Here is a 12,914-nt window from a genome sequence, read left to right as displayed (position 1 = left end):
GTCAGCAGTATTCACCAAGCAGGCCACGTCAGAAAGGTGAGAGTCACCTCAGCCTGGATTTCGAGTGAGCAGCCCAGGGAGGGTAACAACAGAGGCCTAAAAACTGAGGCCCTTCTGTCGGCCCTGGAGAACATTCTGTGCTGCAAGAGAATCCGGGAGAGGGGAGAGGAAAAACAAACGTAAAATGGGAACTTAAAGATAGCCAATCTAAATCACCTTTTGTAGGCCGCCCCCAGCATGTCAGCCAGAGCTAAGTTTAAAGCAAGATCCCTGAGGTGGAAGAAAAATGTTGCCCATCTGCTTTCCCATCCAGTCCTGATCTCTTTTGAAAAAGAGATTTCCTTTTAATCAATAACATCGGAATCCTGCAATTCACATATTGTCCTTTGAGACATTCTTAAGGATAAAGTGATTGGTAAATAGGTTCCAGATGTAACAGCACTTGCCCTTTTGGGACATTTGGCTGTAAGTACCTACTTTGGTGCACTCGTAAATCATGCTGTACACTGATTTAGAAACAAAAACTCGCATTTATCCTATACCTTTCACAGCAATCCGAAAGCCCTTTACAACAAAGTACTTTTGCAATGTCGTCACTGGTGAAATGTAGGAAAGGCGATAGCTAATTTGCAGACACCAAGCTCCCACAAACCGCAATCTGATAATGACCAGGTAATCTGTTTTAGTGACATTGATTAAGAGATAAATATTGGCCAGGACAGTTTGCCTATTTCTCTTCGAAATATTGCCATGGGAATTTTACACCCACCTGAGAGGGCAAATGAGACCTCAGTTTAACATCTCATCTGAAAGACAGCACCTCCAATGGTGCACAGCTCCATGTTTCACTGGCCTGCCTACCCACCTTGATTTTAGTGCAAAGTCCTGGTATAGGACTTGAACCCATAACCTTCGGACTGGGAGACACGGTGTTACCAAATGAACCATGGTTGCCAGACATGTAAATAGTCTGATAGCGTCTGGGGGGAGGAGGAAAGCATTGTAAATGTGGTATTGTGCATTTGTTAAGGAAACTCACAGCAAACACACAGAATCCAATGAAATTAGTTTTCCTTCTGTGCTATGTAATACATAAATGAGAAAAAACGACAATCGTGTCTCATTTAGTCACTATTGCAGACTGCTCCTCACATGTATGTTTGTATATATCTTTCTGAAAGTTCACTACCGTTTCCCGCTAACTTCTATTCCTTGAAGCTGGTTCTGATAAAGAGCATTTCTCTTATCTGCATACGTTTTCAATTGCAAATCCTAAATTGCCGACTGTCCTTTTACCTATTAGTACATTTTAATTTTTTAAAAAACATCGAGATTGATTTTCAACTTGCTGCCTAACATTGTAGATCGTCTGGTTTTCATTTCCACTGATTTAAACATAAAAGGTACCTGATTCACAACAAGGTTTAAGCTGTCTGAACTGATTTACTGTTGTAGCAGTAAATCCAAAACAGCATTGTAGGAAATAAACTGCCTTGATGCTGGAACTTATTCATTCGCCCTCCTCTTAATATATATATGCATAATAAGATCGTGAAGAATTGCAGAAAATGAATTTCGAGGGATATTGACATCTGTGTAAGTTTCCGATTAGATACTATTGTTACTATGATATATTGATGGATTTTAATTTTAATACTACTTTCAAATTATCTGATTTTTGTTCAAAGAGACTGGTCTCAAATTCATAAAGGTGCCAGGTTAATAGAAGCACACTTCACCTTGTTTTCTCTTCGCTTGCTTTACATACACACTAAATACAAAATGGTAGTGTAAGCAGAATGCTCGTCACCATCACCAGATACTGAAAAAGTGCACATTGTGTCGGGTCCTTTATTATTTTAATTAATCTGCAATTTTCTTCTTAAAAACGACTTACAATTCTTTATATTTCTAATTCCAGGATGTGAAACCAGGAGATGTATCAAGCAAGCGGAACCTCTGGGAGAATAAGACTGATTCTTCCAATGGAAAGTCAGCCACCCCATCTAAGGTCATCATTGGATAGGAGACATACATCTATAGTCATACACATTTCTACGTTACGTTCAGATATAAACTGTTATATCCCCGGGGTGACTGTACGAAACAGCAATATCCACCAGGGAGCTATTTAAATGTTATTAGTTGATATCCAAATACTATGCTGAAATTGTTGATGCAGTTCTTGTAACTTATCAAAAAATGCAAAGTTCTGATTGGTAGTTAGTGTCTAAGATGAATAAGTGAAACCTGGTTGTCAAAGAGTAAAGAGCAGGAGAGAAATTGGTATCAAAATGGATTTTCCAAAGTTAAAATTTCCATTCACTAAAACTGGTGTTGCTAATTAATTCTAGAACACCTGATTCATTCAGAGAAGCTGAATTGAAATCACACCCTTGACAGTTCCTTCAATTTGGCTGCTCTATATTGGTGAGTGCAACTAGTTTGAAAGCAGCCAAATCATAAAACACATTCCACTGAACTACTAACGCACTAAGTGCAATGTGTTATAGGTCAAAGCAGTCACAATTCTTTCAAAGGGTCGCGGCCCTCTGCTTTCTACCCAGTTTTCTAACGCTGCATGCTGACTTGGGCCAAGATTGTAGTCCACTCCTAGCCTGCACTGCTCAGATCCAGCTAATGCAAGGTGCAAGCGAGCAGCCTGGAGATGGACTTCTTACTCTTTAGTCTTCCCTTGCTCTGGAGAACTGTAGCTGGGCTCTGCCCAGAACATGGCGGAGATCAGGGAGCCAACAGTATCATATAAATGAGCATCTGCCACTGTCTACATTACATTTTGATGCTCTACCATGCTGTGTAATTACATCATCAACTGTATGCCTACTTACCAACCATCATAATTTTGCAGTTTTGAAGGCTTTGTCAGTGGTCAGCTTTTGCAGGCACAAATTAATGCAATCTGGCTCCGTTCTACTCCCACCCATCCAGTTGCAATGTACACACTGGATGAGCCCACTTCTTCTGTGAGCATACTCGCAATGCAAATGGCCCAATTGTTATCATAGGTTGTACCATTGTGGTAACAGGAGTTCCCAAGTACATCATGCACATAAAGGAATGTCTGCCACAAGTGTTGGGAGTTTGTTGTAGGGGAAGCATTAGCCACTGAACTTGGGTGTCAGTAGAATTGGAGATAAATGGTTGGGTGTGGTTGGTAACGAGATTAGTAAGTGCCGGCAAGGAAAGAGGAGGATGCATATGAATAGGGGATCAGGCAGAACTGATGACAAAGGAGGGAGGGGGGTATGGTTGGCAAGGAAAGGTGAGAGGAAATTACTTGTGAAAGGAAAGGACAAAATCGTTGTCATGGGAAAGGGAAGATGGCATGTCAAAGGGAGAAAAGCAGGAAATGGTTGGCATGGGAAATGGCGGAATGTATGAACAGGAGGGAATCAAGGTAGATTGCCTAGCATAGATTGAGTATAGTGGTTGGAGAAAAAGGAAAATATGATAGAAAATAAAAGGGAGGGAATGGGGGAATGAAGCAAGAGAGGAGAGAGGGAAAGGGTAATGAAGGAAGATGTGAATCCACAGTAACAGGCAAAAGTAAATGAAGGTGGAGGGAAACATCTGGCAATAGAGGGAAGGGGGAAGTAGATGGTAATGAAGTGGAAGTATATGGTAATGAAGTGGCAGAAACTGGGAGCAGACCTTTTGCCAAGGGGGGTATGGATGAGAAGACAGGAGAAGTGTTTGGGGGGGGGGGGGGGGGGGGGATAGGAGGGGTGTTGTAATACAATGGTGATTGCATGAACTAGCAAAGTCAAATCTCACCAGAACAATGTGTGTTAGCACCTGGAGCCTTAGCCGATTCAAGGAAAACTGGCAAATCTTCTGTAATTGCCTAGAATGCCATTATTGTAAGAAATTTACAAAACTCAGGTTAAAAACATTAAGCCCACTTGACGCCATAAAGTCCTCTTCACTAACATCTGAGACTCGGTGCATGTGCAGCAGAAAATGCCAAGTGGACAATCCTACTTGGCTTTCCTTGAGGACCTCACAATAATAAAGTCCAACCATTTGGTTTCCCTCTATGTTATATTGAGGGACTTAATACATTGGATAAAACAAAGGCCCTAACGATATCCTAACCTGCACTTCTGAAGAAAGGTCTGTCCAGCTGGTCTAGAGCAATTCTGGTGATCACATCTACCTGGCAATGTGAAAAATTTCTCTCACATGTTCTGTTCACAAATAGCAGCAACGCAATCCACGCAACTGGGTTGAATGCCCTTGTATTTGTCATAAGGTCAGGAGAGGGGCAGTCGATTGATAATTGCCTAGTACTTAACTCCATTCACACGCCTCTATGAAATAGTCCCTGTCAACTTAGAGAGGAACCTGGATGATTAACTGTGGAGGGTAACATTTGTACATTCTCTACAACTAGAAAATGCTAAGATATGTCCTCTGAACTAAATGGCACCACGAGTGCTGAATTTACCACCATCAGTATCTTGAGTCACCATTGACCAAAAGTCACTAGATCAGCCTGATCAATACTATGACGACCAGAGAAAGGCAAAGCCAATGAATAGCTCATCTCCTGACTCCTTACACCTTGAAAAACTTATGCACAATTTTGCAGTGAGGGCTGCTACCCTGCTTAGCACTGGTTCTTTATGCTGATGAGGAGCATCTACCTCAGTGTCTCTTGAAAGGGTGGGAAGTTGTAGATCAGTTAAGAGTGCCAATAGGAACTAAGCCGGGAGGTTTAGATTCATCATCAGCTGTCCCTTGCTTCGAGGATAACACCTAAGGGTTGCAAGTTTCTGCCATGGGTCTTCGTGAAGAGGCTAATTCTAAACCTGCAAATTTATGAGCACATGGGGCAGGTCATCCCACTTGCTAGTGGTATCTGGAGTACAGGATTTGCTTCCTTTTTTTTCCTTCTCTGCTGCCAATCTGCCTCATCGTCAAGACACCGTGACTCAAAGTGTGATGCGCTTTGACTATCGAGACACAGCGTCAAGTCCATTGAAGTTGGTTTTGCAGGAGTTTTGCCTGAATGCTTGTGGAGACAGCTTCCAGAAGAGCACTAGTGTTTGCTGGATGGTCCTCCGATTGAATCCAGAGGATTGGGGGGGGGGGGGGGGGGGGGAAGATTGTTCTTTTTCCTCTCAAATCCATAGAATGAATGCATGGAATTGTGATGTGAGCAAAAGCCCACCAGCTTTGAAAACCTCAGCTGGAATACCATCAGGCTTTGTTGTTTTTCATTCATTTGATTGCTTGTTGCAGTTCTCCCAGTGATGATGGTTCACTGATGGTTTTTATCTTCCAGAGGACCATGACCCTATCTTTTTGCATGAAACACATTCCAAAGTTGTGTTCTCAAGTTTGGATTCCTTCTTGAAGCTTGCATATTTGTATTTCTTCTTTCTCTCCTCCAGTGCAAGCACAGAAATCCTGGACACGCATTCTAGTTGCCGATACATGTCAGGACCTTTCTTGAGTCGTCAGCCTTTTGAGATTGTGCCAATATTTCTGAGGCTGTTGGCCAACGTTTGGCATGGATGCTTCTAACTTCTTACTATCTGTTCTTGGGTGTGAGTCCTTCGTAGATGTGGTGCAGAGGTTTGATGGGCAAACTGAAGAGAAATAATTGAATTATTTAAATAAAAAGGGTAGTACTGCCTGGGAGGAGGATATGGGCTCAGAACAGTATAATTTAAGCACTAGAAAAATGATGACCGTCTTTCCTTTGTTACACCTAGATTACAGCTGGAAGTAAGTACAAGTCAGGCTCAGCAGGCGATCACTGTGGTTACGCTAATGGTAAGTGACTTTCAGAAACACTTCCAATGGAAAATTAACATTATGGCCAGATACCTCTGGACTTATTCACTGCACTATTTCGGGCTTCACAGACAGTTATTACTAATGAATGCTAGCAGCTGAACACTGGATTTTTAAAATGTCTTCAACATGCGTCAACAGAAAGGCTGCAAAACCATAAAACTAAGTAAGTGACAGTTTAGAACAAACTGTACACTTGCTCTTCTTGGGGAAACTAGGGAAATGTCATTGTGATAAATGGCTAGCCATGTGTCTGTTCAACGTTTATGTCCCTGTTCAATCACTATATTTACAGAAACAGTGATAAATCATGTGTTTATTCCATGCTGAGAATGTTTTAACATGTTAGGTGGCTGGTTTGCATCGTATTATCTAAATTTATATAGGCATAGGAATCTGAACCATGCTTGCTGCATCACACGTTGGGTTATGTGCTGTTAAAATGAGGAGCATGTTAGATTTGACCATTAATCACTCATTAGCAGCGCTGGGATTTTAAAATAGCTTAACAAAGGAAACCAAGGAGAAATACGAGTCAGATCATTTTAGCTCACAACAGCTGGGTATTATTCCTGTTTATTGTACATAGCAAGCAAGATTAACAACTTGTCAGGCACATGATAGCCGGACAGGGTTGATCTGAGTTTGAATGGCAAGGCGTTAAGTAAGGCACATTGTGGAACCTGTTCAAAAGAAACCGTGAAGCTAACAATTTGATACAGATTTGACTTTCATTCTACATGAACTAAGATCACTACAGGCTACGTTTTGCCGACAGATTTTTAAAATAAAATCACAAAGTGCTACAAATACTCAACAGGTGAGGCAGCACCTGTGGAGAGATAAACTGAATCCGTGTTCCAGGGGCGCTGGCGTCTCATCAGAGTGGACGATGTCAGACCTTACAGCAAAATTTTCTTGTCCTTCCTTCCCGCGGGACCTTCCAGTCATGCCGAAGTTGACCCACCGCCATGAATTCCCCAGTGGCAGGACGGGCAAGCCATGCAAATTGCCATTGGGTTTGGAGGAAGCTGAAGATTCTGCCGGCAGCCAATGGCGAGCCACCTCCGGCTGGAAAATCCCAGCCGAGCAGTTTTTAATCAAGGTTCAAGCATGATACTCAAAATTGACTGGCCATCTCATCTCTCCATAACACGCTGGGTGTACTCTGCAGCAAATCTGGCAGTATCCCTGGAGAAAGAAAGAGTTATATTTCCAATCTGTTTCGGGATATGCATTGGTTTTGCATTATACCATATATTTCAAACCTTTCCCATTGTTTATTTTCCCCATTTACTCACCAACAGTTCAGCCCAGACAATTTATTCCTCATTCTTTAGAAATGTTTATTAAATTTAGAAACCTGGTTTGTGCCCTTTTAAATCAAGTATAAAACTCAATCATATTATGGTCAGTATTCCCAAGATAGGGACTGATTAACTCAGTTTCTATGTTGCTAGGGTGTGTGGAGTGTGGTTCAGAATAACCGACAGTCGTGGGCTCAATTCCCATTCCAGCTGAGGTAGACTTGAGTCTACCTCTGAGTCCTGCCCGAAGAGTGGAAGGCAGTGCAAAGAACCATGGACAGAAAACTGCACTTCCGGGTCAGAGGCCGCGCATAGAACAAAGAAAAATTACAGCACAGGCCCTTCGGCCCTCCAAGCCTGCACCGATCCAGATCCTCTATCTAAAACTGTTGCCTATTTTCTGAGGATCTGTATCCCTCTGCTCCCTGCCCATTCATGTATCTGTCTAGATACATCTTAAATGACGCTATCGTGCCCACCTCTACCACCTCCACCGGCAATCCGTTCCAGGCACCCATCACACTCTGCATATAGAACTTTCCACGCATCGTTTAATACAATCGTTTTTATATTGGGCACTTTTTAAATAGAGTCAATTTACTGAAAAATATGTTAAGATGTCCTTTGTTTTCTATAGGTTTAAATTGTTTAAATAGATTCCATTCACTCCAGAGCGCTGTTAAGAAGTCTGTTGGTTTAAATAGATTCCATTCACTCCAGAGCGCTGTTAAGAAGTCTGTTGACTGTACTGTTTTTATTGGGCTGGTGATGAGTTGGGCTGGCGATGAGTTGGCTGGTGATGAGTTGGGCTGGCGATGAGTCGGCGGCGATGATTCGGCGGCGATGAGTTGTCCCATTCCCTCCCCGTGGAGCGCCATGCTCCATGGCGGACTCGGACCGCGGAGCCAGACCCAAGAAAGAGACCCCCCGATCGGCCGCGCGCCCGACCCTCAAACCCCGCACATTAATTCTCCAGCCGCCTATAAGGCCCCTGCCCCCCCCCCCCCCCCCACGGTCTCCAATCGGTCCGCCCCCGACCAGGGCGGCCGCACACTAAGTCCACAGCCCCACTGCCAATAGCAGATTAGTTCCCAGTCGGGGGCGGAGAATTGCTGAGCGGGCCTCTGGCAATGGCCCACTGGCCGATCAGCATACTCCACAGTGGAGCCAGCCGCAATTTCGGCGTTGGGGTGCGGAGAATCCAGCCCATGGTGTCCTGACTAAATGCTTTTCCAATTTCCATATTTACACATGCCGCCCACTGCACCACTATAATCAGGAGGTGGTTCTCAAATCTTTTCTGTTGAAGGATCACATTTCAAATGACTAAAGATCATAAGATGACAAGAAATAGGAGCAAGAGTAGACCTTTCAGCCCATCGAGCCTGCTCCACCATCCCATAAGGTCATGGCTGATCTTACTGTGGCCTAACCCCACTTTCCTGCTTGTCCCTGTGACCCTTGATTTGCTTGTTCAGCAAAAAAATCTGAATAGTCAGCCCTCAATATGTTCAATAACCCAGCCTCTCCTGCTCTCTGGGGAAGAGAATTCCACAGACTCACGACCCTCTGAGAGAAGAAATTCCCCCTCCTCTCCATCTTAATTGGGAAACCCATCATTTTTAAACTGTGTCCCCCAAGTTCTAGGGTGCGATTCTCTGGAAATATTTCTGAGTTCATGTGTAGCGGGTTTTTCAGGGTGTTTCCCGACAGCTTTGCCAGTGAGTTTCCCACCGCTATTCAATGTTACTTAGTAATTTTTTGGAGCCCTGGGAAGCTTCCCACTGGTTTAGCCCACACAGGGCGTGATCCTCTGACCACACTGTGCTGGAAAAGCATCTCGCCGCGGTGCAGCATGACCAGTGAAAGCCAGGAGACCCCGCTCACGGGATCTACCTAGCTCGTTCCGCCTCGCAAGATTCAACGAAATCTTGCGAGACGTTGCAAGGGGAATCCAGCGCACAATGGGCGGGATCACATTTTAGCAAATTGCATATTAGAGTGAGGCAGTAAGCCTATCTCTAATGTGTAGATTCCTAAGGTAGCTGAGGCTTTGGGGTTCAATCCCTTCACCTCCAGGACCTCAGGAGAGCGCTGTTTCGTACTGGTCCCCACAAATAGGGACTAAATGGAATGGCACTCGTGGGGGTCTCCAAGGGAATCGGAGGCCCCTAACTGCATGCCCTTGGGCAGGGTGGTACCCTGGCACTGCTGGTATCACTTGAGCACCCTGGCAGTGCCACCTGGGTGCCAGCCTGGCACTGTCAAGGTGCCCTGGTTGGCATTGCCAAGCTTGCAGTTTTTGCGCGCACACGTGATCAAGCCAGGATTGGCCACCTTAGGTGTCGTGGGGGCCAGGGGACCCTCCCATGTTGCTTTTGGGATGGTGCGAGGGTTGGGGATTCTTTTCAGGGACTCTGAGATCGGGACACCATTTTTAAATGGCGTCCCGATCTCTCGCTACAATGAGGGTTCCGACGAGCAGAGCTCCCCATTGTAAAAAAACGGGGCCATGTGCGGCCTTGGCTGCACGTTACCCGTTCAAGCCCCTTATTCAAAGCAAGCCGCGTTGAATAGCCATATGGTTCTTGGCACTGCAAGTGCTGGGAAACACGCAGCTAAACGCACTCGCTCGGGGACTTTGTTCCCTTTTGGGAAAATCGCGCCCTTGGAATTTTCTTTAGCAAGGGGAGCTGAACTCCAAAGTCGAGCCCCCATTTTGAGAGGGTGCCCCGATCTCTAAGTGAGCTTGTGGGTCCCCCACCGATGGGCAATGTCATAGGCACATACACATAGGCACTATCCCACACCACCAAGTGAGGAGACCCCACTATGTGGTCCCTGGGGTCCCCCTCTTCAAGCCCTTCCAGGCCCCCATACAGCACCCCTCCCAGGACCCCCACCCGTCACACACCCCCCTCCCCCCCCCCCCCCCCCCCCCCCCCCCCAACCTCCTGGCGGACCATACTTTATGCCCTACACACCCCTACCCTTCAAATCCTCCCCCCACCCTCCTTTCATGGACATGGTCCCCCCTCGGGCCCTGACCTGACACTTGGGCACCCTTGCACTGCCACTCTGGCACCCAAGCAGTGCTCCTGTCAGCTTGGCAGTGCCATTCAGGCCAGCTGTGCACTGCCAAGGTGCCCATGTTCCAAGGGAGGGCGAGGGAGCCATCCTGCACTGACCCTGACCGCCGATGGCCAGTGAGACCCCCGGGTGCCGTTACGCCTGGTTCACACTTGTGTGAACCGGTGATGAATGATGCCCGGATGCAGCCTCCCAGGGGAGGGAGACCGGTGGATCGTGGGCAGGTAGGTTTAAGACCTACCTCCGTGAGTGTCATTTAGTCTCTCCGCTTTTGGGCATAAATCTGACCCCAACATATAGCGGGACTTGGGTAAATCCACAAGACGCGGAAGCTGTTGGGAGACCTGAGCAAGGGCTCTCCTGGAATAGTCCTGCCATGTTGTGCTCTCGCTTAAGCACAACGTGGCAAGAGAATCGCACCCCTAGATTTTCCCCATGAGGGGAAGCATCAGCATCGACCCTGTCAAACACTCTCAGAATCCTACATATTTCAATAAGATCACCTCTCATCCTTCTAAACTCCAATGAGTGTTGGCCTAACCTGGTCAGCCCTTTCTCATAAAACAAACCCCTTCATTCCAGGAATCAACACAGTGAACCTTCTCTAAACTGCTTCGAAAGCAAATGTACCTCCTGAATCAAGGAAGCCAAAACTACTCCGTGCAGGAAGTAATTACCCCCCCACCTCCATCTACAGATTATATTATACAATACTAATATCAAAGCACTGTATGCAATAAAATTACGTAATAAAATTTTTAAGAAAACAGTTATTACTTCCAGAAAGCAGGTGGTGGCAGGAAGCAGAACTTGGAGAGAGCAGGGTCATGGGGACAAGAGATTATGGAGAAAACACAAGCGCAGTGGGGAAGGCTGGAGCGTGGAGGGGAGAGCAGGAGCACAACTCTGGTTGCCATACGTTTACTTACACTTGACAACAGCACTCTCATGTCATTTCCGTGAACCTCTTGGAAAATCTCCACAGACACCCAGGGGCCTGAACCCCAGTTTGAGCAATATATCAGAATCTTGCATTCTTTTCTGTTCCTCGATACTATCCAAAATGTTTCCTCTGCCTGAACGCTGTTACTGTTATCCTTTATTTCTGCTGATGGAATTGCTTCTTTTTTTATACTGCTACTACTTTTTCATGTTCTCTGCATTTTATGAACATCAAATGGACTAGAATATTTCACTTCTAATCCTGCCCTTTTACATAATGATGTCAAGAGCATTATATCCTTTAAGGAGATTTTTGCGACGAGGTCCCTTATTTTATTTCTTGTGTTGTGCGCATTGCGTTCTGATGTTAATCTGTCAATATTATCTTACTTTGGATCCATTCTGAAAAACCCATTTAATAAGCCTTAGGTTCAGTTGTGCAGGTGTCCATCCGACTACCATTGAAAATCGCTGATTGTCACAAGTAGGCTTCAAAAACAGTTACTATGAAGAGCCCCTAGTCGCCACATTCTGGCGCCTGTTCGGGGAGGCTGGTACGGGGAGTTTGTTTGTCAGAAGAGCAGTTGTAAATCAGCCCCCCCCCCCCCCCCCCCCCCCCCCCCCCCCCCTCCCCAAGAGAGAAGCAACATTAGTCATGACTGGATTTATGATTCCACAGCAAGGAGGAAAAAAGACACCAAAGTCAACTGCTTTTTATTGGTGAAATAAAAGTGAGATGAGAGCCAGATCTTTAGAATGTGGAGTCACACAGAGACTATTTTAGGAGGTGAGTGCAGAACTCAAGGATGCAATTTGGATATTCGGAGGTCTCGAATGAGAATAGAGATTGGAAGAAATTATTCATTGACTAGTGACTACTGAATAGGCATTCCAATGCAGAGTGGCCAATGTCGTATTTAATTCCTTCAAAAGGTCAGAAAAAGGACAGAAGCGGAAATGAAGAATAAGTGAAGATGAAGAAACTAATGGCAGCTGGCTAGATTGGAAGGATGGTTTTGTAGACAGACATTTTGGGTTTTGTAAACTTTTTTTTAAGCATTTTGCACAATCTTTACTTTTGACATTAAGTTATAGATCAACAAAGTGGCCATTGTTTGTACATTGCTGTCAGCACTATTGACTGGAATGGGGGTTTCTCATTCCAAAGATGTTTTGCGTTTTTATCCCTTGGACCAATTATATATGTAATCCTTGCTAGATTGTGAGGGAAATGGTAAATTGTTTCATTGTTGGGACGTTTCCAGTCCCAATTCTTAAAGGGGGCCAGGGGAAATTACCATAGAATTCATGCTTGTCTGGTGAGACGGACAGACATGCATTAGATTCATGGTGGTCCTGTAGGGGGTTAGCATGTGTCTGTGATTTTTGGTAGGAATGTCTGAGTCATTCAGCTGCAGGTCAGGAAATTGAAAATTCAGCCGGCAGATTTGAGTGACAACCAAGTCGTTAAGCTTACCACTTTCTAATCAGGAAAATAAGGGGCCTGTTGCTTATGTTACCAACCCATATAATCAGTTAAATACTATATCAGAGCCACTAAATCGGAGCCACATGTACATACTTTAATAGTTCATTGTTTTTGATAAGCATGCCTTTCAAATTGTTATTGGAGGGTAAATTGGGGGTTAGCTGGGACTAGAGGATTTATGGGTTATCGTGCTGTCCTACTGCAGTTTTGCCTAATTCCATTAGTAGGGACGAAAAGTAACTCTCCAAAGTTTCCGTAAATTG

The 12,914-nt window shown here is 45.0% G+C and overlaps 1 protein-coding gene across 10 annotated transcripts in view; it reads left to right on the top strand.

Moving 5' to 3' along the window:
- Positions 1-12,914, top strand: part of LOC119973313 (non-muscle caldesmon-like) — a 254,592-nt gene that overhangs the window by 239,978 nt on the left and 1,700 nt on the right. For 8 of the 10 annotated variants that reach the window (XM_038811175.1, XM_038811171.1, XM_038811174.1 and 5 more), the window contains 2 exons: positions 1,922-2,011; positions 5,742-5,802. In XM_038811175.1, coding sequence (XP_038667103.1) covers positions 1,922-2,011; positions 5,742-5,802 — 151 coding nt within the window. Of the gene's footprint in view, positions 1-1,921; positions 5,803-12,914 lie in introns of those variants that run through there. The other 2 variants (XR_005462273.1, XR_005462272.1) reach the window with 2 other exon arrangements.

This window comes from Scyliorhinus canicula, chromosome 11, assembly GCF_902713615.1.
Source record: "Scyliorhinus canicula chromosome 11, sScyCan1.1, whole genome shotgun sequence".
Lineage (NCBI taxonomy): Eukaryota > Metazoa > Chordata > Chondrichthyes > Carcharhiniformes > Scyliorhinidae > Scyliorhinus > Scyliorhinus canicula.
Note: the sequence above shows the minus strand (reverse complement) of the source record. Positions and strands in the feature narration are given on the sequence as shown.